The 23851-nt window shown below is 44.2% G+C and overlaps 1 protein-coding gene across 2 annotated transcripts in view; it reads left to right on the top strand.

The window, feature by feature from the left end:
- The first annotated feature begins 347 nt into the window (after positions 1–347).
- The window catches only part of ACE2 (angiotensin I converting enzyme 2), a 37324-nt gene continuing 13820 nt past the window's right edge, over positions 348–23851 (top strand). For both annotated transcript variants that reach the window (XM_025210843.1, XM_025210844.1), the window contains exons 1-12: positions 348–518; positions 7362–7520; positions 10616–10709; positions 11327–11470; positions 12401–12513; positions 15050–15158; positions 15391–15488; positions 17173–17339; positions 19667–19893; positions 21471–21615; positions 22242–22340; positions 23667–23789. In XM_025210843.1, the coding sequence (XP_025066628.1) occupies positions 348–518; positions 7362–7520; positions 10616–10709; positions 11327–11470; positions 12401–12513; positions 15050–15158; positions 15391–15488; positions 17173–17339; positions 19667–19893; positions 21471–21615; positions 22242–22340; positions 23667–23789 (1649 nt within the window). The remainder of the gene's footprint in view (positions 519–7361; positions 7521–10615; positions 10710–11326; positions 11471–12400; positions 12514–15049; positions 15159–15390; positions 15489–17172; positions 17340–19666; positions 19894–21470; positions 21616–22241; positions 22341–23666; positions 23790–23851) is intronic.

The following is a 23851-nucleotide window of genomic DNA, read 5'->3' on the forward strand; positions in this document are numbered from 1 at the left end:
CGTTTTGGGTTTTCACAGACCCTGTTAGTCTATAGATAATGATCAGCTATATCACTGATAGCACACTGGGGAAATATTAACTAAAAGTAAAAGCCTTTTATAAGAAGGTCATAAAATGCTACTAGTAATTATGTTTCTTCAAAGTTAATCATTGACTTTTGTTTATTTGAGTTTTTACTTTTTTTTCTTTTCTGTCCTCCCCCAGCTGAAAACTATAAAAAAGTCCAGCAAATTGGGTTCTTCCCTTTTAAGTGGTGCAAACCTACGCATAAAGGTGGATGGGATAGTAGTCAATTAAAACAGTTGCTTCAGGAAACCATTTGGAGACTCTTGGCTCAGGAGGAACTATGTTGGGCTACATTTGGCTTTTTTGTGGTCTGTTTGCAGTTGCTGTGCCACAGGATGTGACAACCTTTTTGAATCAATTCAATCAGAATGCAGAAGGCCTGTATTATGAAAGTTCACTTGCTTCGTGGGCCTACAACACCAACATTACAGAAGAGAATGCCAAGAAGATGGTAAGTACTCAGGACTGTCTGTGAATATCACTAGTATTTCAGAAACTAAATAGATATATTCATAGTTTAGTTTATTACTGTACATAAATCAGAATTGTTAATAGGAGAAGGAACTGTGCCTTTCTGAAGATTGGTTCAATTCTGGATTCTAGGTCAGTGGTTACTGAGCGGTAGATTAACAAAGAGCATTTAGGTTTAAGGTAACAATACCTAACCGTTAGGCATCCTGCCATCTATTGGAATGTGCAGTGCCAAGCTAGCCACCCAGCAACAGCATATGATCAGGGGATATCCAGGGCTGCCAGGAGAGGTGACACCAGAAGAGAGCCTGTGGGGGCCTCACCCTCCCATCCTCCCCTATATCCTGCACCTCCCCTTCAGTGGTAGTACACAGTGTTGAAGATGAAGATGAAGATTTGCTATTGCAGCCGAAAAAGGAGTACCAAAGGAACAGCACCATCCTGCCACACCACACTTCCATCTGTAGGAGCCCAGGGCACAGTAATAGCCAGTGATGTCTCTACCACACAATGCATCAGAAAAAGTTGGCACCTAGGAATGGGATTTGTGAAAGCAGGCACTCTAAGAAACTTAAACCAGCCAGTCTGAGTAGGGTGTCACTTGTCTATCACAGAGACTTAAGAGCCTAGATCTAGGTGACAGTGTGGTTCTACTCAGAAGTTACAGCCAAGACCCTCTCCTGGAGTTACTTGTCTACACAACACTTCAGTGATGGTGTACTTCATCTTACTTTTCTAAAGTCTATGTGCTGCATCTGGAGGAGGCTGTTATCTTGGAGAAGCCACCACAGTAAGAGTTATTAGACTTTTTACCACTAGCTGGTGGGCAAGAACTCAATAGCCAATTTGCACGAGCAATTGGCTACCCCAGAATAACTGAAGACACACAACACCCACACCCAGGCGATGTACCATGGTGTATTTTGACTGCGTCTTTTTCATGGGGCAACTTTATATTGGATTCAGTTAAATTAGAGTGATGTAGGCATGCATTTATTTGTTTATTAGCTGGGTTCTACTGCAGGGAAACTTATAGTCCTTATAAAACCTGTAGGCTGCCAGGACCCTTCCCCTTTCTAGTTTGGGTGGCTGTGCAGTGCCTGCTCAGTGTCCCTGCCCTACCCCAGTCTGGGTTCAACTGAGACTAGCTGTATCCACTCCCTGGAAGCATGTTTTGTGTTCAGTCCCTACACCATTTAGGCTAAGTACAGATAGTCAAAAAGTCCGAGGCTGAATCGATTCAGTCTTTGCAGGTTAGTTGAAGATGCAGAGATTAAACCGAGAAACAACTAGACAGACATTCACTTTTGATTCAGGGAATGCGCCACATTCCTGCAGTGGCTCAGGCTAGAAACCAGGGGGCACTAGAGCATAGCTCTCTGGCATGTAGCCAGCATGGGTTGTATGTTCACTTTCTCTTCCTGCTGCTCTCAAGATCTCTGCAATCTGCAGTCCACAATCACAAAAGCAGGACTCTGCAAGGTTGCTCATCGTTTCCTGTTCCTGTTTCCAGGTGCCTCTGGGATTTGTAATTCACGGTTGTAGCCAGCAGTATGTTTTTAGCAGGACAGGGCAGAAGGGAAATTTAACCCCCCTCCCTGCCGCCAAACCACAGGCAGGGTTTGCTTTGGGGGTAGGGGGCAGGGGGCAGGTAGGCACAGTCCCTGTCTCTCCCCTCCTCCCCCCAAACCCTTCTCTGCTGAAGCAGCCTAGCTCAGGGCTGGAAAACATGCTGGGATGCTGGGAGACTGTAATTTCACTTGAACCGGGAAGGGATCTGAGACAGAAGATTCATAAACTGGTTTAACCCAAATCAGTTAAGTCTGATACTACATTCAACCAGGTTTATCTTAAACCAATTTCAGACATTTTGAAACTGATGTATGTGCATTGGACTTCTGTTCTGCTACAGGTTTAAACCAATTTCTGATTACTTCAACCAGTTTATGTGTAACTTCTGTCCCTATCCCTAATGTCTTTCTTGTACAAACACAGCCATCAACACAGCCAGAAAGGGTACCACTCTCCCTTTTGCCCCAAGAGATTCCAGCACTTACCAGAGATGTGGAAACCTGGGGTTCAAATCTCACCTCTGGCTGAAAGATTTCCCACTTCCCCTGAGAATGCTTAACCCAATTAAGTTCACAGGGTTTTCTGGCTTGGGACACATTCAATTTCTCTTGTTTAATCTATTCAGCCTTGTATGGCATAATTAAACATTTATTGTGCCCAAGTTATCATCTGAGACTGTAAACACACTGGGCATTAGCTTGGGAGGTGCAAGAGTCAACTTCCAGTTACTGTTCCTGTGCATACTTGTTTTTTAGAACAAATTTTGTAAACTCTGTCTGGGCTTAAGTTTGAAAGCGGTGCCAAGCTGCTCAGTACTGTCAAGATTCCAGTAACTCTGTGAATGCCAAGTGGTAGAAATTTAGACACCTACCAGACTTCATTGGTGGAAACTGAGGAGTTTAGAGAACTTAGTGCAGGATTAGATAGGAACTGTGAATGTCTACATTTTGGACTTAGACATACACAGGGAAATCTAAATCTGAATCCTCTTTCATCATCATTTGGTAGCTTATCAGAAATGACTTGATGGCCTAAAATCACATCAGGGTGGATGGGAGTTCCCACCAAGAAGCAATATCCCCATTCCCATAAATTAGCACTCCTAGGACAGAAACAGGCATTGCCAAAACAAAGTGGATCACCCGGGGCAAAGCTCATCCACTTCAGTGGGTGACATACATATGTTGCCCCGTATCCTACACTGGGCAGGGGCCTGATGTGGGGCAAGGAGTCACATACTACCCTTGCCAGGGGATTCCCTTCCTCCCTCACTGCCCCTCACTTCCTTGTTGACACACCTGTGTTGATGTGTCCTTCCACATGAAGCATGGGTTGGTGCAAGTCCTGACAAGGAGGCATGGGATGGCATGGTAGCCAAGAAATTCCTGGTGCCCTGTACCTCCACACTGGTACCCACACCAGTCCTTCACTGATTCATCCTTCATCTGGAGGGATGCAGGCATGGAGCAGCATGGAAGGCAGGGATTCCCAGGCTCCCATGCCTCTGTATCACTCTGAACATGTGCCTCTGCATGAAGCACGTAACTTCCCCAGCTCCTGCACTGCCCTGTACCTCCCAGGGGCCCACGGCTCCCTGCTTAAGAAGACATGCCCTGGATATCCCAGGAATGCATCTTCATAAGTGGAGCACCTCTGGCTTTTCCCACATAACCTGGTCTTTCCCTGCTTAAGGAGATGTGCCTGGGAGATCCTAGGGGTGCATTTTTGTAAGTGGGGAAACCTTAGGTGTCACAAGATTCCACCAAGACTCCAGAGACTTGAGGGGCCTGATCCTGTCTGGGAATTTTAGGGATGTGGAGGATCAGGCCCTCCAAGCCTCTGGTGCACCTACCCAGGGTGGCTGGAGAACACAGGCAGCTCCAGCTACTCATGCTCTCCTGGCATCAGGCAAACAGAGATGCATTAAAGAGTAACACTCTATTACCACCTTTGTCACAGCCACACACACTGGGCATTTGTGGCATGACAAGAGGTATGGACATCTGTTTGCTTGGCCTTTGTACTGCCATAAACATTTTTATGGTGGAACAAACATGAGGAAAGGCAATGTCTGTTTCCACTCCTAGATATCAACAGTAGACTAGTGAGACGAATTGTTCTCTGAGAAAATGTAAGTATTGATGCAAATTTCCAGACTCCCAAATCGTAGCATCATGACTGGAAGTCAGTGGTATATATCCACAAGAATGATGCTAACAGTTATGGCTGTGTTATTTTAACTATAAAATTCATTTGAGCTTTCAACCTGTAGCTATACAGTACAATCGCTTGGTTCTAGGTAGTCATTGCATTTTGTAACAGCTATCAACTATAGACTGATTTATTAAATGATTCTTCATGGCTGCAGCTGCATTGAAAAACATCCTGTAACCTTGGAGACTTGAAAACCTAACAGAAAATACTGTGATTTTTGTGGCTGTTTTTCTTTTTTTATCCAAGGTTACAGATTAAAAATAAACACATTTTAGTGCAATGAGGATGTAGTCTAAGCTTCATAGTCTCAAAAACTACAAGTCAGAATCACTGCACCCTGTGGAAGCTTCCAGCTTAATTAAAACATGGATACCTTTCTTATTTAAAGTGTGCATGTCAATTGTCAGGAGAAATGCAAATGGCTAATCATTGTCTTTCTGTAAAGTTGTTCCCAGGCATCCTCATCTAAGGAAAATATTATAACATTTCCAAATACATAAAGTCAGACTCCATCTAGCAGCTCTCATCAGGAGCAGCATGATAATAAAGAACGCGCTGTGGTTTCAACAATGAGACCAGTCACCACAGTACTCAGATGCTTTTCTCTAGTGTATAGAGTATTCTGATAACCAGGGATCCTGGTTTTCTGTTTAAAAATTGCAAATTCTCTGATAAAAATTGCAAATTCTCTGATAAAAGCCCCCAAATCAGTGATTAAAATGAAACACCATTATATATATAGGTATCAATTGAATACAGTGTTTTATTGATAAAGTTACAATTTTAAAGCAATTTGGAAGTCTACCAATGCTTCGATCACTATAATGAAATAAATTCTAAATACCTATATATTTTGGTATTTAATTTTGGGTTTCTTATCATGGAAAATCAGAGCTCCCCCTGCCCCCTTTGCTCAACAGAACTCAAGTCCAGGCCCCCACTCGCAAGCCACAGCCCAACAGCCCCACGGGCACCCCTCACTCCCCAACCACAGCCCCCTGACCCTGCTGGTGACCCTTTATCTCCACCCACAGCCCCCTGCCCCTCCCCCCTAGCTCTGCTAGAGGGTTCCCCCAGCTGCCAGGGCTATGGGAACAAGGACTCAGGTCCGTAGTCTCTTGCCCCCAGCAGCAGACCCGAGCCCCAGCTGCCGCCTGCAGGAGGCGGGAGCAGCTGTGGTGGAGCAGTGCACAAAGCATGGAGCCCAGCTCCCCTTCCCTCGCTGGCAGCACAGCAGGAGTAGAGCCCATGGGGGGTGGGCTGCTTGCTGTGGGCTCTGGCTCCTCACCCTGCTGCCCTCCCTGTAGGGCCTCTGTGGCCCAGTGGGTGAGACCCAACATGGCAGGGCAGAGAGGGGCCAGCTTCCTTTCCTGGCCCTGCTCTGCGCTGACACTGAGGAAACCAAGCATGCCTCACCTATGCTGTAATCACCCATACCCACAGACATACTCTAAACACAGTAGTGCATCAGTAGAACATCTCTGGGCTCATCCCCAGAAGCTACAGTCAAGCACCTTGGAGACTGGGGGCTTGAAAGAAAGTGTGGAGAGACATGTCCAGAGCTTCTAGGTCTGGTGCATGCCTGAGGCAGAGGTTGGGGGAGTGAGTAGGGCCTTCCTGAGCCCCTGGGACCACCACCCTTGTGCTGTAGACAGTTCTTAAAAGCTGCAACTTGTCTCACTCATGGTTGAAGAGTCACCTGCTGTGTCATGTCTCATATGCAAGGGACTACGTGCACTGCTGGAAGAAATGCGCGCAGCTCTTTGTAAGCAGCAGCGCAGTGCATTGAGCTTGCTATAGTAGGAGTGAGGGACAGAATTCTGTTACCATTTGTGCACCTAAATGGCCTTTTCCAGCCACACAAATGGTCTTTCTGGCCCTTCAGCATGGGTAGCAATATTATTACCTATGCAGTGTGAACATACAAGTGTATGTGTATATACTGAGTGCGCTCAGCAGGTCCAGGGTTCAGCCTGGACCTTCACAAGCTGGCTGAGCAGCTATGTGGCTCTGCACACAGAGGTCACTAAATTGTAGCTGGCAAGAGCCCATGACTCTAGAGCACCCAGAGCAGCAGCCATGCACAAGGCAGTGGCTCAGTTGGCAGTGCAGCTGCTCCTATTTTTGTGCTCCCCCCCAAGGGTCCCCAATCACACCCCCTTTATAATGCTACTGCTAGCTAGAGATAATGTTTTAGTCCTAATGCTGAGTGGTTAGGGCTCCCTCACACCCAGAAGAGGCTTGAACTTGTATCTCTATGACTTTTTACCACAGCTGGGCCCATGGACAGCCAGGAGCAGAAAATATATGGGACCAGGGGGGAAAGAACAAGATAGAGGCTCAGTGGGCATGTCTACATTTGCGGCAGTCCAGTCATTGCACAGTTATTTTTAGCTGCTACTGTGCCGTAGCAATGACCTACAGTGCAGTAGCTGGTTGCCACAACAACATAGCATCTCATGTAGATGCATCCAGGAAGATGGTTTCTGCTCTATAAGGGAGTAGGCTCTAAGTTCAGCTTGGACCCTTACCTCTCCATCCATAAACTATTGAATGCAAAGTGTGGGAATTCAACTTCAAAAGGATTATTTCTCCATTGTGTGATTAATGGCACAAATGCATTGGAAGGCATCCTGCAAAGTGCTTACATCTAATTTAATACAATAGCCAGTGCATAAGTTAAACTAACATAGGAGGAAAAGAGGTCAGTGATAAGCGTGCATGGTAGCATAAATCAGCTATGAGTTCAGCTCAGCCATTCTGAATCAAATAGAAACTGTTTTTCGTGCAGAGATATTGGATATTTTATTTATGCTTTGAAATAAAAATAATTTGACAATCTATATAGTTGTAAAAGAATAGACTTAATGTGTTTTGAAAATTTTACACAGTACAGGATAAGTATTATTAACATTACTGAGAGAATGAGGAAAATCCACAAAATTAATTCTTCATGGAAAGAATGTTTTCTCTCCAGAAACATTGTCTTGCCAGATTTCTTACAAGTGAGTAACATATTTAAATGAATCTGTTTTAGAATGAAGCAGATGCCAGATGGTCTGAGTTTTATGATAAAGCATCTAACAATGCCAGTAAGTACACAATAGTTGAGAATATGGATCCTCTTATCAGACTCCAGCTTCAGTCTCTTCAAGACAAAGGATCATCAGCATTACCAGCAACAAAATACCAAAGAGTAAGTTGATAAATGTGTATAGACTGCACAAAGAATTGCACTGCATTCCAAAATGCCTCTGGCAGTGATAAAGCACATAAACAAAGAACAGGAGTAATCATATTAATATACTGAACCACCATGTTGCTGTCAAGGATATCATACCTTTCAACTAGCTAATAATAGGAACCTAGGACTGTGAGGGACCCCCTGGGTCATTGTGCTGTCTTCACCCCTATTAGTGCAGGCAACCATGTCATTAATCCATTTTATAAATTTACCAAGTCATGATGTACCTGTGATCCTACAGTATATGTATACTGATTGTTTCATTACATATGCTCCTCAAGTAGCCTAACCCTGCAGCCTGCTATTTGTTCAGTTACATAATGCACCTATAACTTTTATTTATGTCATATATCTCTTATTTATGTCAGAGGATACTCAGTGGAACTATTTATGTCACAGGATATTCAATGAAACTATTTATATGAGGAAAATTATACACATTCTTTTGTGCTTTTCAGTATTGGGCTCTAGGGGAATAAACAGAAATATAAGGACAAAGGGACATCCATGAAAGTAAAAGATGATAAATTCAAAGGAAATACCTTTTATTGCATGATGCACAGGTAGCCTGTGGAACGCACTGTCATGGGAAGCTGAGTTCAAGAATATAGCAAGATTCAAAAGGGTATAGACATTTATGTGGATCAGAAGAATATTGGGAATTATAAGAATTATTTCAAAAGAAATATTGAATGAAACGGTTCAAGGTGTAAACCTGTCAAAGTAATAGAGAAAATTTATAATAAAGAAGGTTTAACACTGAAGTAGATTATTTTACATCTGCTTATTACAGAGTTCTTATACTTTCCTCTGACGTAACTAGTGCTGGGCATTGTATATAAGCCAGTATAAGCAGATCAACACAGAAGGCTTTGCAGAACTTAAAGAATACAGATAACAATCAGGCTGCCAGCACCAAAAGGACCTTTTGTCCCCTCATTCAAAATTATGTATTATATGCTTACCTAGAAACCTCCTGTGTGGGCCCCAAAATATAACTTATTGCTACTGCTGCTGCTACCACTACAAATAGTCTTGTAGGACAGTGATAGTCTGGCCAATCCATAACTCTTTTGGATTTTAAGGACATGTAATGATCCTTAATACCCACTCCAAGATATTGCATTATTTGTCTTGTCCTGTTAGCAAAGTATTTAAGCATTGCGTGGGCCGGGAGCAACCCGAGCCCTTTTCCGTGCTGCACGCAGGCTGTGGCCAGCAGCCCGGGCACGCCGGGTCGGAGAGGGAAGGCCGTCGAGCTGGAATTAGGCACAAACGCTTAGCGGTAGTTTAAAAGATTGTTTACTTACACCGAGATGGCAGTGGTGTAGGCTGGAAAACTTGCTTGAGTTGCGGTTACAGACAGGAAACAAAACAAAACTCGAACCTGCAGGGCACGAGGATACGTCGCAAGGGGTTTTCGGCAACGGGAAGATAAACCTGCAGGACTCGAACCTGGGTAGAAGAGCTCTGAAGTCGTCCGGCAAGGACTCACACGAAGTTTGCTAGGCTCTGCGGGTCCGGTTCTTTTGCGCGCGGGAAGGGATACATCTGGACTGCGATCGACGACGGGGAGAGGCTAGAGGTTGATCAGACCTCTGTTGCCTGCTTCAAATGCGCTGGGTCCGTAAGGATCCGCAGCACTTAGAGATCTTCACACAGTGTGAAGTCTCCTCCTCCCGGTGTTCGTGGAGTCCTCCAACTTGGGCGGAAACCACTGAAGCGCTGCAACAAAGAAATGCACCCTGCAAAGAAAGCTTCAAATTGGCGGGAAATTCTCCCTTGCACTGGGGTTCTCCTTTGCAGCAGAAAACTCCACCGTGCAAAGAAGCTGCAATTTAGCGGGAACAATTTAGCAGTGCCGAAGCACACAAAAACAAAAATCACACCCTTTGGGTTGTGACAAGCATATGCTTAAAATAACCTCTTCTTAGCAAAGTGCTTACATACATGTTTAATAGGGCTGTGCGAAGTTATGGGTGCTGATTCGATTCGGGGGAGATTCAGCTCAATCCAGTGGCTGAATCTCCAAATCCAAATTGAATCAAGGGACCAATAAAAGGTCTGAATCAATTTGAAGCTCTCCGAATCTTTGGAAAATATTCAGAGAGCTTCGATGATTTGGGCAATCCCCACCCACTGCAGCAGGGAGCTGGAGCAGGACTTGGAGCTGGTAAATAGGGGGTGGGGGAGGGGACCATGGGGGGAGCCCTGCCAGGCCCCATCCCTTGCCTACTCCCCCATCTCCCCCCCATGGCTGCCTTGCCTGCCCCAGCTCCAGGTGCTTTAATAAAAGCCCAGACTCACCAGGTGCTGCTGGGCTGGGGGGTGACCCCTGCTGCCCCCCACACTGCATGGGGAGCTCTGCCATGGGCCCCCAACCCTTCCCACTCCCCTCAGCACTGCCCCCCCCATGGCTGCTCTGCCTGCCCCAGCCCTTTGAGAAAAAAAACCTGAAAAAAACCCTCACCAGCTCCTGCAGTGGCCTTGGGACTTGTGTGGGGCTCGTGGAAGAGCCCCCATGCAGCGCAGGGCAGCAGGGGCAGTGGGGATTGCCCCTACCAGGCAGGAAAAAAGTGAGTACGGGGTTTTTTTTTCTTAAAGGGCCAGAGCTGGGGTGGGCGGGGCACCCATGGGGGGGCTGGGGGAAGGGGAGGGTCGGGGGGCTCGTGGCACAGCCCCCATGCAGTGTGGAGTAGTGGGGGGCAGTGGGGATCATCCCCTGCCTAGCAGCACCTGGTGAGTGGGGGCTTTTTTTTTCAAAGTGCCAGGGCTGGGACAGCAGGTGGGGAATAGGCCTGGGTGATTCAAAGATTCGGCTGAATTGATTCAGGACAGTGATTTGAATCACCAAATCAAATCACTGTTCCCTAAATCGGCCAAATCCGAAGCGAATACTAGCCACTTCGCACAGGCCTAATGTTTAACTGCTTGGCTGATAGGGATAGACTATTGACCTGAGGTTTTAAGAAGTAATGTTAATTAAATGATTGCTACTTTGTATATAATAAGTGTTTTAAATGGGATTTCTGGTATCTCAATTTCAGCTGAACTCTATTTTAAGTAAGATGAGCACCATCTACAGTACTGGGACTGTCTGTAAACCTGGAGATCCTTTTAACTGTTTACTGCTAGAGCCAGGTACAGTATTAATTAATAGTGTTTATACAATGCTCTTCATATTGCAGGTTTTAGAAGTCGAACAGAGCACAGAGAAGATTTTTAATAGTGAAAGATGATCTTGCTTCAAATGACCTTGCTTTGGATATCTTGATCTATTTATTGTTGTTGTTTCATGTTCAGTACAATTTTGCTGGGACTGTATATATGTGGAATAATGTAGTGAAATAGCACATATTGCAGAATTCATAGATCTTTCACCTGGCCAGTTCAAAGGCCTGTGAACACTTCCTGAGGACTGTGGTAGGGAATGCTACAGTGAAGCTGCAGTAAAGGTCTGCACACAAATATTCCCTGAAAGAGATGTAATGTAGATGCCTTAGTGCAATACTGGGCACTTGCCAACATATTCACTCTCTTGGGTGCAGAATAAGAACATAAGGACTGTCATTTAGTGTATCAGACCATAGGTCCATCTTGCCTAGTATCCTGTGTCACACAGTGGCAGAGAGTGGACGCTGAAAGGGAGAGTGAACTGGGTATGACCAGGGTGTTTCCCCTCTTCCTCTCCCACTTGCAATCTTAAGCACTGTAGATACTAAAACCTCACCTTAGTATTTTGTGTGTTCTGATGACAGGTTTGGATGTTGTTATGGCTAGTGGGACTGATTATTCAGAGAAACTCTGGGCTTGGCAAGGTTGGAGAGCAGACATTGGCAAGAAGATGAGGCCACTGTATGAAGAATATGTTGAACTGAAAAATGAAGCTGCAAGGAGTAATAGTAAGTTGCAATTGCATTTGTTTTTCCTTTCAGAAATGCAGAGAAGAGGATTTGCTGCAGCCTATTTAAAGTTTTTCCCAGTCATTGAACAGGTTATTCTTAAGCAAATTCATGATTCATCACTTTCCACATAGGGGTGGATAGAATTGTACACACAGTTTACACTTCCTCCACACATGTAACTTGCTGCATAAAGTGCAAGGGGAGTAGATATTCAGGCCAGGAATCAGATCAGACCAGGTACCATACTGAAGAGACTATATTGTTATTTTCTTTAACAGTGACACAGCAGTGTCTTTTACTACTTAAATCTAAAAAAACAGAGCTGCATGTTCAAACTTCTGAGTCAGTAATTGTGGACTTGGCTTGGTTTTTCAGTTTCCAATGAGCTACACTTTGTATCAGAGGGAGAACACCCTTCGTCAGTGGTGCTCAACTATCTGGTATTGAGGGCCAGAAGAGTGGTGCAGGGTCTATCTGTGGGCTGATTCCCATAGGCAGGGTCAGTCTTTAGGTCAGATCCTGCATAGAAGTGGCACATGTGGTCAGTCCATGACTGTGATCCAGCATGCTGAATCCAGCCATGGCCCTGGCAAGTGTGCTGGCTTGACTCCATACTCTGGATTCAGCCATGGAGTGACCCCGCACACTGGTATGATCTGGCATATGGAGTCATGTCATCCAGCCGGCAAGGCTCCCCCTGGTTCTGGAAATGTGGTGGTGAAGAAACTGCTGCTATTACTGCTGACACCATTCCCCTGTTGCCAAACTTTCAGATCTGTGGGGTGGATGTTGCTGCCCCGCAGGCTAGAAGTTGAACACCACTGGCCTTGTGTAGATTTCAGTCTAGACTCTATCAGTACTGCCTCAGGGGATTGAAACACCTACATCACCCCCTCATGTAAGTAAGAATATGGCTTTGTTTTACAGATTATAATGACTATGGAGATTACTGGAGAGGAAATTATGAAACAGATTTTCCTCCAGAATATAGATACAGTCGTAACCAGCTCATTGATGATGTAGAACGGACATTTGAGCAGGTACAGATTCAGTGCCAAGTCTTGCGGGATAGTTCTTTATTGTGGGGAAATGAGCTTCTTTTGCTATTTCTACAGGTTTGTTTTTCATGAGGAGAATCAATAGCTCCAACATGAGCTGTTGATGCTGTGGGAAAGTGGTAAAATTCTGGCAAGTCTGGTGGTTTTGGTTTGTGGAGGCACAGACTGGTTTGGCTCATAATAGTTATGGTGAAAAGTAGGGTTGCTTTGCACCTTATCGACTGAATCAGATAAGGTGCAAATCTACCCTGTCTTTCTGCCTGACTTCACACTAACATGGCTGATTACTTCTCTCATAATATTATTATTTTCACAATGCTTTCACTTTCATTTGGAGCTCTACATTTGCACGAATATAAAATTTCAAGGCTAATCTGGGGCAAGCCCCAAATTTACGTGAACCTGGCCCCTTTGCTAAAATTAGCTCCCGTCCTTGGTCCAACAGGCCTCAATTTATTCCAAAGTCTATTTATCCCATTTCCAAGGGGCAACCGTGGGAAGATAGCTAAGCATCGAACCTATGCTTTCTTGCTGCATAGGGGGAAAGATAACCAGGGGTAGATCCAGGGTAGGTGCACTGGTGCACTTGAACCCCTCTTTGATTCCTGCTCCATCTAGAGTTTGAAACTGGCTGTTTGGAAGTGGCAGCAGCATTTCTAGTCAGGCAATGCTGAGGGAGCTACTTGACTTCATGGCTCATTGTCATCTACCTCATCCTTCTAAGCTCTTCATTCCACAGGTGTTAACAACCCTCTCTTCTTTTTAATGCTCTTGATGTTCCACCAACCAAGCTATCCTTAGTTCTGAAATTCTGCTATCTGTTTGCTGCTACTGGTAATGATGCTCCTACTTCACAGCCCTGCAAATTGTTTTGAATACATTCCAGGAAGTTCTATTAGTTTTTTCTTCAAACTAAAGTATAATAATAATAATATAGCCCTAGGCCCCTCACATATTAGTAAAACTTCTATTTTATTTTTTACTGGAGAAAAATATGTGTTGTGATGAAGCACTTCACGATCTGCACTCCCCCCTTTTTGAAATTCTAAATCCAACCATAGAGATAACTCAGGTAATTTGGGGTCCTTCTCTTGTATGGAGGTTGCATCTGGCCTTACAGGGCACGTCCCCATGAGTGGGAACATACATTTCCCTGGGAACAAACAGCAGCAGCACAATATATGCCCCTGCAGCTTGTTCCTAGGAAAAGCCTGTGCATGCACACTCTGGTGCATGGCATGTTGCCCCAGGTGGGGTAGGGGAGATTGGGGCTAGCACCTGGGCTGGCCCCAGAAGCCTTAGCTAGGGCCCCGAGGGCCTCTGCAGGCTGCAGCCATGGCGATCCAGCAACATGGAGCCTGGCTGGCAGCCGGAGTGTGGCTCTGGCTAGACAAGCTCCAGTTTCCAGCGGCACACACTGCTGACATGTGCACTGCATTGCTATTTTAAGGCATAGGTTTTTTTGACACCATGATCTCCCAGTGCCAACCCGCCCCCAATGCAGCACCGCATACCACATAGCCACACTCATCTGGACATGCCCACAGAGTATATCTGAGCCATGGGTCTGTAGTGACCTCTGTTAAGTGGCACTATATAGCTACCATATGACTTGTTCCTGAGCAGTATCAGTAGGGTCAGGTATGAGAGTCCTCCCTTTACTGTGGAGGAAAATGAATGATATGTTCTGGAGTGCATCATCACTTGATCTAATAACAAGGAGTACAGTATCCAAGGTGTATTCACCTGCAACTCTACCAACATCATAAACACCATTATCTGTTTACAATCCCCCTCTGCTGTCTACTTTGGACAGACAGGATGATTTCTGTGTAAGAATGAATGAACACTGGTCTGACATCAGCTGCTGCAGAACAACACAAAAGCCTGAGGGAGAACACTTCGGCCTCCCTGGATACTCCATCCCTGACCTCAGGATTGCTGTTCTCAGGCAGAAAAAAAAAATAAAACCAGTTTGAATGGGGAATTGCAGAACAACAAATCATGCACAAACTGGACTGTTAAGTATAGTTTAAACAGGGGCTATCGATTCTTATCCCATTATCTGGATTAGCTTTTGTAACCCATTTGTTCCTATGGGTTCTTTGTGTGTATATCTCTCACAGCACTGTCCCAATACCTCTTCCCCCTCACTTTCCCTCTTGCTTTTCTACCTATTGTATTCTAATCATTCACCCTACTTTATAGTCTACTTTATGCTATCCTTTTACAGCATCTGAACTTGGGTTTACAAAAGCTTGGGCTTTCTCTATATTTAGTTAGTCTATAAAGATGCATACTGACCCTAGCTTCTAACTAACTTCAGACTAACACAGCTATCTTCCTCTTTTTGAAATATAGTCACTGAACGTTGTATTCATGTGCTCAGATTATTTAACAGGTATATTATAATAGCCCCCGCCCCCCCCGGTTGGTTTAAATTTCTAGGCTCTACATTCAGGATGTAGATTTAGATAAATTAATTCCTCTGTGCTATATCCCCTTTCTGTCTTTTCAGATAAAACCTTTATATCAGCAACTGCATGCTTACGTGAGATACAAGTTGGAACAGGTCTATGGCTCAGATCGCATCAGCAAAACAGGATGTCTTCCTGCCCATTTACTTGGTATGAAAATGAAGCTTTAATATATAAGCTTGTTTTCATAAATGTTTCATAAATATTTATGGGGTGGAGGACATAAACAGCTACATATACAGTAAGACATACAATGTACAGCTTGAGTATGTGTAAGAAAATGCTAACATATGCAATGAAACAAATTTAATAACTCACTACTGATTGTAAGCATGATATAGTATGCACTTAAATTTTTGTAACTTTTTCCTTTCCATTGAAGGTGACATGTGGGGAAGATTCTGGACAAATTTGTATCCCTTGACAGTTCCCTATCCAGACAAACCAAACATTGATGTAACTAATACAATGGTCGAAAAGGTAAAGCTTTTGGTGAGACTTAAAATGGGTTGCATTGAAAATTCGATTTTGCTGTGATTTATGTGGTTCTGTACATGACATTTTTAGATAGCATTTAAAATACATCAAATGTTTCAGCTTGCACCTGGAATACTATGGCTGGCCTGAGGTGAAGTCATGTCCTAGGCATTGAATTATTGTCTGCACATCCTTTCATAGTTTCCTTTATTCTTCCCCTGTGTTTATCTGTCTGATTCTCATCTGTTCTACTCTTCCTTGACCCCTCTTACTCTTTCTTTCCTCTTGTATGGTTCAATCTCAGTTTTGAATCCATTCCCCTCTTCTGCATCTGTTCCACAGATTGATATTTTATGAGTATAGAGAGTCCAATAAAATAGAATCCCACCCAACATAGTCTGAACTGAACAGTCATTACCAGGCATCATTCTGGTCAATCCATTTGGATGTTGCCTCCTGTTTTCCTCCTGTTTTCCTGTCTTATCTCCTTATACTGCTAACTCTAAGAACAGGGACTGTTTAGTAAAGTCCTAGTACAATAAGGCTGCATTGGAATTTGTAGCCTGAAATTCTGCAACCTGGTACTCTTATGAGAAGCAAGAGATATGGGCTTGAATCCCATCAGGCTGAGGAGAGGTTTCCTGGAGGTGTGCTCTAATACTAGCCTTAAAGAATTATGTAGTTAGGGGCCTGTCCTGACAAAGGAAGGTAGGCAGTGTGGGTTCCAAGTGAATGGAGATGCCAATGTCCAGCCTTGATCAGACTTTAAGCTTTGGAGAGGGATGAAGATAAAGAAAAACCTCTGTGTTCAAGTGGCTGCCTATATACATGCTCAGAGGTGGGGGATCTGGTCCTAAGTGACTTTGCCCAGAAGAAAAGCAGAGTAGAGATAGGAATTGCATCTGGTCTGCTACATCTCAGGCTTATACCCTAACCACTGAACTATACTTCCTCTCTTCCTGCTCTAGTATCTGATGTTAAGGCAGCAGTAGATCATTGCTAATGAAATTTGGAGGAAGATTTAGAATTTGAAATATAGCTATGGCCTGATAAATGACTCCTAAATTGTACTCTTATTTATTTATTATTTTTACTGAGATATGCTGTTTCTTTGAATTCTTAGTTACAGGCCCAATTCTCTTCTCACGCTCATGTTGCATCCCCATCTTTGACAAGTTACTCCTGATTTATAAATCCTCTAGATTACTGACAAGAATAAGTGCTTGCCATCTTATCTTCCTGTTAACATTTTCTATTTTGGCTCCTGGGTTATGAACAGGGATCCTAGTTTTCTCTGATTTAAAAAAAATCCCCAATGTTTGGATTAAAAGTAACCCCAAATCTACATTTTTCCATTATTAAAATGAAATGCCACTAATATATAGATATACATATAGTGGTATTTCATTTAAATCACAGAAAAAATGTGGGTTTGGGATTACTTTTTTAACCAAAAATTGGGAACTTTTTTAAATCAGAGAAAACAAGGATCCCTGGTTATCAGGGTGAGTTGTCAGGTCTGGCCGTTAGAGAAAACTAATACCATATTTGAAAACAGACTTTGATTTGAAGTTGTTGAAAAGCAATACATGTACAGTCCTTTGGGCTGGTTTTTGGCATTGTGGGATTGGACTACCGATAGAGAGATTGGTTAATATTATAACCAAATTATCATTGTCTGTTTCAGAACTGGAATGCTTCAAAAATATTTAAAGCAGCTGAGAACTTTTTTGTTTCCATTGGCCTCCCTCCAATGACTCCAGGTTTCTGGATCAATTCTATGCTTACTGAGCCTAATGATAGAAAGGTGGTTTGCCATCCTACAGCTTGGGATATGGGAATGAAGGATTACAGGTACTGAAACTACTGTGAATCCTTCTTACAGGTACTCACAGAGTGTACACATCTGTATATTCTGCACAGAATCAAACTGCTACTTTAATTTTATCACTTTTTCCTTAATTTTATATGTTTAAAAATAAAATTAAAGGTTTAGAGAAGTTCAAGGATTTTAAGTCTGTATTTGCAACCTGTTCTGTAGGGATCAGTGGATTACTCCCTTGTATAAATTGGAGGAGTTTATTTGTACTCTTGTAAGTTAGGGAAAGAAACAATTTCACATAACTTAAAAAAAAAAATCACAAATGAACAATGATTTCCTGAGACCTTCTAAGATGTAAGTCAGTGAAAAAATATATCCTTATGGGCATGTCTACATGGTCATTAATGCACAGTGGTTACTGCATTTTTAATTTAGTACTTCTATAATCAAGTACTAAATAAATATTCAGTAACTGGAATTACTGCACTGTAGTGCCGACAAATGCCTTTTTAGTGCCACTATTGCACAGTAGCCTAATAATACTGTGCAGTAGCATATTAGCACTGCCCATGCTGTGACATGCTACTCTGCAACATTATTAGGCTACTGCCCAATTAACATCTTGTGTAGATGAACCCCATGTACTTAATTAATTAGTATATAGTAGGAATGTAAATTTATATATAATGAGGCTCCTTGGAGGAGATTTTATCTCCCCTTGAAATCAGTTGTAGTTACCCTACAAAGAGAGAATCAGATTAATGGAAGGTTACAAAATATTGGTCAGTGATATGGGTCTGAAAGATACCTATCTTTCATCTTGCATCAGTGTCATTTGGTGGCCATGAAGAGAATCTACGTTTGAAAGTTGAGGTGCACCAGTATATCATTCCATACTCTACTGGCACCGATAAAAGGCAAATTGACATTATCAGCAATCAGCTTTTTTTAGTCTATGTGGCTGATAATGTCACCGATAAATGGTGCGTGCATGCATGCATGAAACCACAGTATGCACGTGGCTAGGAATGCACCTGGCAGCTTGGAGAACAGTGTCTAGCTAGTAAGTCTGTGACAGGGCGGAGGCGTTTGGGGGGGGCAGATCGAGGTCCCCATGGTAAGGGAGGGAGTAGGGCTGGGGAGTCATGGTGCCTTCTGGATTTGTGCACAGTATGAGGGTGGGCTGCCCACTGCAGGCTGGGGCTGGGGGCTGTACCTGGCTTCTCCCAGTGGGATGGCTGGGCCAGGGCTGCGCTCAGGGTGGGCATGGGCGGGGGGGGTGGCGGTGTCACTGGTGGGGACTGTGATAATAAAGGCCACCCATATTCCCCCATAGTCCTCCCTTCTAGTGCCACCACCGCCTACCCTGAGCACAGCCTTGGCTCAGCCCCCACTCCAGTAAGAGACTGGCATAGCCCCCAGCACTGGCTCACAGAGGGCAGCCCGCCCTCACCCCACGCACAAATCTGGGGGACACCATGACTTCCCTGGGGGTGCATGCAGTGGCAGGAGCCAACCCCCCATTCCTGCCCTCCCATGATCCCAGATGAGCTGCCTGTGGTGCCATCCTGTACCCCAGCTCCAGCTGGGCAGCACCTGCCCCAGCCCCACTCCCGCTTTCACCGTGGTGGCCTTGATGTGCCCCGCCGCCATGTCCCTTTCCTCCCACAGACTTACTGGCTGGATGCTGCTCTCCAAGCTGCCAGGCTGCATTTTGGTAATTGGATCAGTATCAGCCAATATGTCTGGTTAATAATTGGCTATTGGTATTGGCCAAAAAAATCTTTATTGGTGCACCCCTATTTGAAAGAATAATATTTTTTTCTGGTGGGTTTTAATTAAATGTAAATTGTAGAAGGCTGTTCAAAGGGTTGGAACATCAAAAATAGCTGATATATTTCATGTATAGTAACCAGTATTTGTTAGTTCTCATAGTAGTATTATGATATCCAGTATTATACAATAATATTATTGTATTGTTTAAACTTGGCAATGGGCATTCAGCTCAGTAGGCAGTTATTTACAAGCCAAGTTTTGGAGTTCAGTCACTTTTTACATCACCATGTATGACACGGACAGCAATATTCTTTTTGTCTCTGCAGAATTTAATAGCAACTGAAGGTATTGTGATTAAACTTTCTTCCAAATCACCTTTGGAGAGTTATCAAAAACAGGACAGGCCAAAAGGTGAATACGCTGGAAAACCATGAGCATGCCAAACCCTACAGAGTTCATAACTGAGTTACTGAGGTTGTTTTGCAACTGAAATGGCAGCCTCCAGTACTTGAAAACTGAACTGAAATTTCATAGCTGCACTACTGCTTCTTTTTAATTGCAAACACTTTGCATTGGAACACAGGATCAAGATGTGCACCAAAGTGACTATGGATGACTTCCTGACAGCACATCATGAGATGGGGCATATTGTATATGACATGGCATACTCCAACCTTACTTTCCTCCTAAGAAGTGGTGCTAATGAAGGATTCCATGAAGCAGTAGGAGAAATCATGTCACTTTCTGCAGCTACTCCAGAGCATTTGAAATCTATTGGCCTTCTAGAACCTACTTTTCAGGAAGACAGTGGTAAGACATTATAACACACTCATGTTGTATTTTCTAGCAAAATGGGGAAATGACCTGCATGCTTTGAAAATTCCATCCCAGTTACATATGGTAATATTATTCATTACTCATTGTAGCAGGGCACTAATATGTGACTACTCCTTTTAGGGCAGAAACTGCCTGGCTGGAGGGCCCGGCAGGCTAAACGGAGCTCCACAGCTGCAGGTTGCTTGAACAATGGCTGAATGGGATAATTGGCCAGCTCCTGCCGGTGGTCAGATGACCGGAAGGAAGTAGGGCTGGGGATATATAAAATCAGGCTGGAGCTAGCAGTTTCACTCTCTCTCTCTGAAGACTGCTAAGGGAAGGAGCACGGCCTTCAACAGCTACCTAGAGACCTTTGGTCACCTGCTTTGCTGCCTAGAAGGACTAAGGCTCTATGAGCCTATAAGGTAGCCAGGACTAGGAGACACTATCGTGGTTCTCTTTTCTTCTTATACACACTTCAAGAGGGACGCGGGGAATCTCGAGAGGGTCCAGAGGAGGGCCACTCGCATGATTAGTGGCCTTCGTGATAGACCCTATGGGGGGAGGTTGAGAGAGCTGAATCTCTTCAGCCTTCACAAGAGATGGCTGAGGGGAGATATTGTGGCCACCTATAAATTTATTAGGAGAGGTCAACGGGGAATGGGGGAAGTGCTGTTTACTAAGGCACTCCAGGGAGTGACTAGGAATAACGGGTGTAAACTAGTTGAGAGTGGATTTAGGTTAGATATTAGGAAGAAATTTTTCACAGTAAGGGTGGCCAGGATCTGGAATGGGCTTCCAAGAGAGGTGGTGCTATCACTTAGCTTGGAGGTTAGATAGTCACCTGGCTGGGGTCATCTGACCTCGGTCCTCTTTCCTGCCAAGGGCAGGGGGTCGGACATGATGATCCATTGTGGTCCCTTCCAACTCTACAATCTATGAATCTATGAACATGGTCTTTATTATCAGTGTTATGTTATAGCCCAGGGGGATTATGCTTGTGTTGCTGTATGTACTGGTGGACCAGGATGAGGCTATAAAGGGAGGTTTGGAGGCCTCATTAGTGCTCATTAGTGCTCAGAGAAAGGGGCATACAAACTGGGCATAGCCCAGTGAGGTGAGCAGAGAGCCCAGCACCAGAGAGGCACCCAAGAAAGGTACATGGAGATCCCAGCACCAGTGAGGCACCTGAGAAAGGGATGCAGATAGCCCAGCACCAGTTAGGCACTAGAGAGAAGGGAGCAGAGAACCCCATGACAGAGAGGAGCCAGAGAAAGGGACCCAGAGAGCCTGGAACCAGAGGGTCACATAGAGGAGATGTTAGTAGTATGACACCTGCAAGGCTTGGGACATGATAAGGGAAGGTTGGAGTCATGTAGTACGCCCTGGACACTAAGAGGGAAGCATCTCACCTAGAACCATGTATTTATTTTCATTACAACAAGGCATGGCATGCGAGGTAGGTGGATGGACCGCCCAGGACAGATGGGTGGTCCGATATAGAGATCGGCCTCGGGACAGTCCCTGTCACACCCATGTCTTCATGACAGTTATACTTTGCTCTTTTTTAGATACTGACATCAACTTCCTACTCAAACAAGCCCTCACAATTGTTGGAACAATGCCTTTTACTTACATGCTAGAGAAGTGGAGATGGATGGTATTTCGTGGTGACATTCCAAAAGAGGAGTGGATGAAGAAGTGGTGGGACATGAAGTATGTAGGGGGAACAAGAAGATGGACTTTTGAGAGAGGTTGGGAGGAGGGCCCAGGGATTGACATTACCCTGGTTAAGTTCACTTTATTGAACATACTTCAGGCTGCCATGATTGGGTCCTAACAAGCAGGAGCTGGGTTATTCCCTAAGTCTTCAGCTACCCTCTCTGACTCTCATCTCTTTGGCAGACTTTCTGCCCCAAATCATCACAGGGATAATTCAGCTTTAATTTTTCAGGAGTACACAAGGAGTCAGGGAAGTAGATGGGAATCCCAAGTTACTTAGCAAAACTAATCAGATGTGTTAAAGTGGCACTGAAATGCTGTCTAACTGAAGATAAGGGTTTTGGTACTCCTGATGCTGGGTGGACTAAATGTCTCCCTGGAATGAGGTCATTCGTTTCAGAGATCTCGCTGTGCGGGTCTGTCTTTATGGTGCAGTTCAGGATATCAGTTCCTCAGAATAAGCTCTATACACAGAACAACAGCAGTTTAGGATCCTCATTTAGTTCATTTGTAATTTCTGTTTGGAAGGTAAAAAAGATATGAACAGTGATTACTTGCATATATATTTTGTTTTGTGAATGACTAATAGAAACCTCTTTATTTTTATTTCCCCATTCCAGGAAAGAAATAGTTGGTGTGGTTGAACCAGTGCTTCATGATGAAACATACTGTGACCCTGCAGCCCTGTTCCATGTGGCCAATGATTACTCTTTCATAAGGTACTGACTTACATTACATTTGTAACTTACATTGTGGGATATACAACAAGCACCTGGTGACTAAAGCATCTGGGTTAAATTCTTAGGGTCAAAGTCTTCTTTTGTTTAGAACCTGACCTAAAACCTGCTGAAGTCAACAGGAGTCTTTCCATTCTAGGATCAGGCCCACAGACCAGTGTCCGTTCATAAGGCCGTGTTCTTATGCAGGACAAAGTGGCCTGGAAAATGCTAGCTGAGATCTCTGGCTTCACAGGGGAACTCTTCCTAGCATGAAACCAGTAAAAATGGGTATCGCTGTGACTTCCTGCAGCAATTAATCCCCTCCCAGCCCCAGCACAGGCACAGCTGTGGTTGGTTCCCTGGGACTCCCCATCCACCTGTGGGAGTGGAGAATGAAAGCCATTGTAACCCCAGATTGTATAATCAGAAACAGATTTTGGCTTTTTTGCTGCACTGGATTTTGGCACCTCGGGTTATCATGAAGGACCACTACAGCCTACCTGTAGGGTAACTTACTTACATGTTAGAGAGGTGGAGATGGATGAGATAGAACACTCTAAACACACTTTGAGCCCCAAGGTCATCTTTACATGTGCTCCGGGGTAAAGGAGGGGGGCACTTTAATTAGAGCAGCTCTTAGGAGCCGCTCTAATTAAAGCTCCTGCAGCACTTCATGTATTCAGCGTCCCACACTTCAAAATGGTGGCAGGGATGCTTGAACTAAAGCTCCTTCTATGAATTATCATGCATGGGAGAAAGTGTCAGGCATGTGTATAGGTGCCCCAAGAGTCTAGATATGCACACCACTTAAGACCAGCTTAAATTTCAGGAATGTTTCAAAAGCATCCCAGGAAAATCAAATACTGTTTTGAGCCAGTCCTCCATGAACCCACTCAATATTCTGTGCAGACACAGTTTTCCAAGCCTAGTATCTAGTCAGATCTCCAGGCATCCCAAACTGCACTGCTCCTCACCTTCTCCCTCCAGTACATGCAGGTTAAGGTGTTGCTCTGGAATGCAGCCAGAACTCTGTGGTCCAAACCTCTGCTCCCAGCTTCTCCCCAAACCAGGGTGGGCAGACTGTGTTGTGGTAGCAGAAGTGAGGACTGTTTTTAAGTCTCCTGTAACTAGGGGCCACATCAGCTGAAAGTTCCTGGCTGTGCTCTCCCAGCACTGGGGGTTGATGAAGTGCTCTGAGATTGGGCTCTCCCTGCACTGAAAATACAGCATGATAGGATCTAACACACACAAGTGAGAATATGGTGGCTGTTTCTTTGCCAAATGCTTAATGGAACATGTTGTTTCTGTTCCTTTGTCTTCCTTTAGATATTACACAAGGACCATTTATCAGTTCCAGTTTCAGGAGGCACTTTGCAAGGCTGCTAAACATACAGGTCCTCTTTACAAATGTGACATTACCAATTCCATGGCAGCTGGTGACAAATTGCGGTAAAAAACTACAAAATTTGCTGTATAAAAGAAATTATAATAGGCTTAAGTCTGATGCATTC

This window comes from Alligator sinensis, unplaced genomic scaffold (assembly GCF_000455745.1).
Source record: "Alligator sinensis unplaced genomic scaffold, ASM45574v1 scaffold1192_1, whole genome shotgun sequence".
NCBI classification, from domain to species: domain Eukaryota; kingdom Metazoa; phylum Chordata; order Crocodylia; family Alligatoridae; genus Alligator; species Alligator sinensis.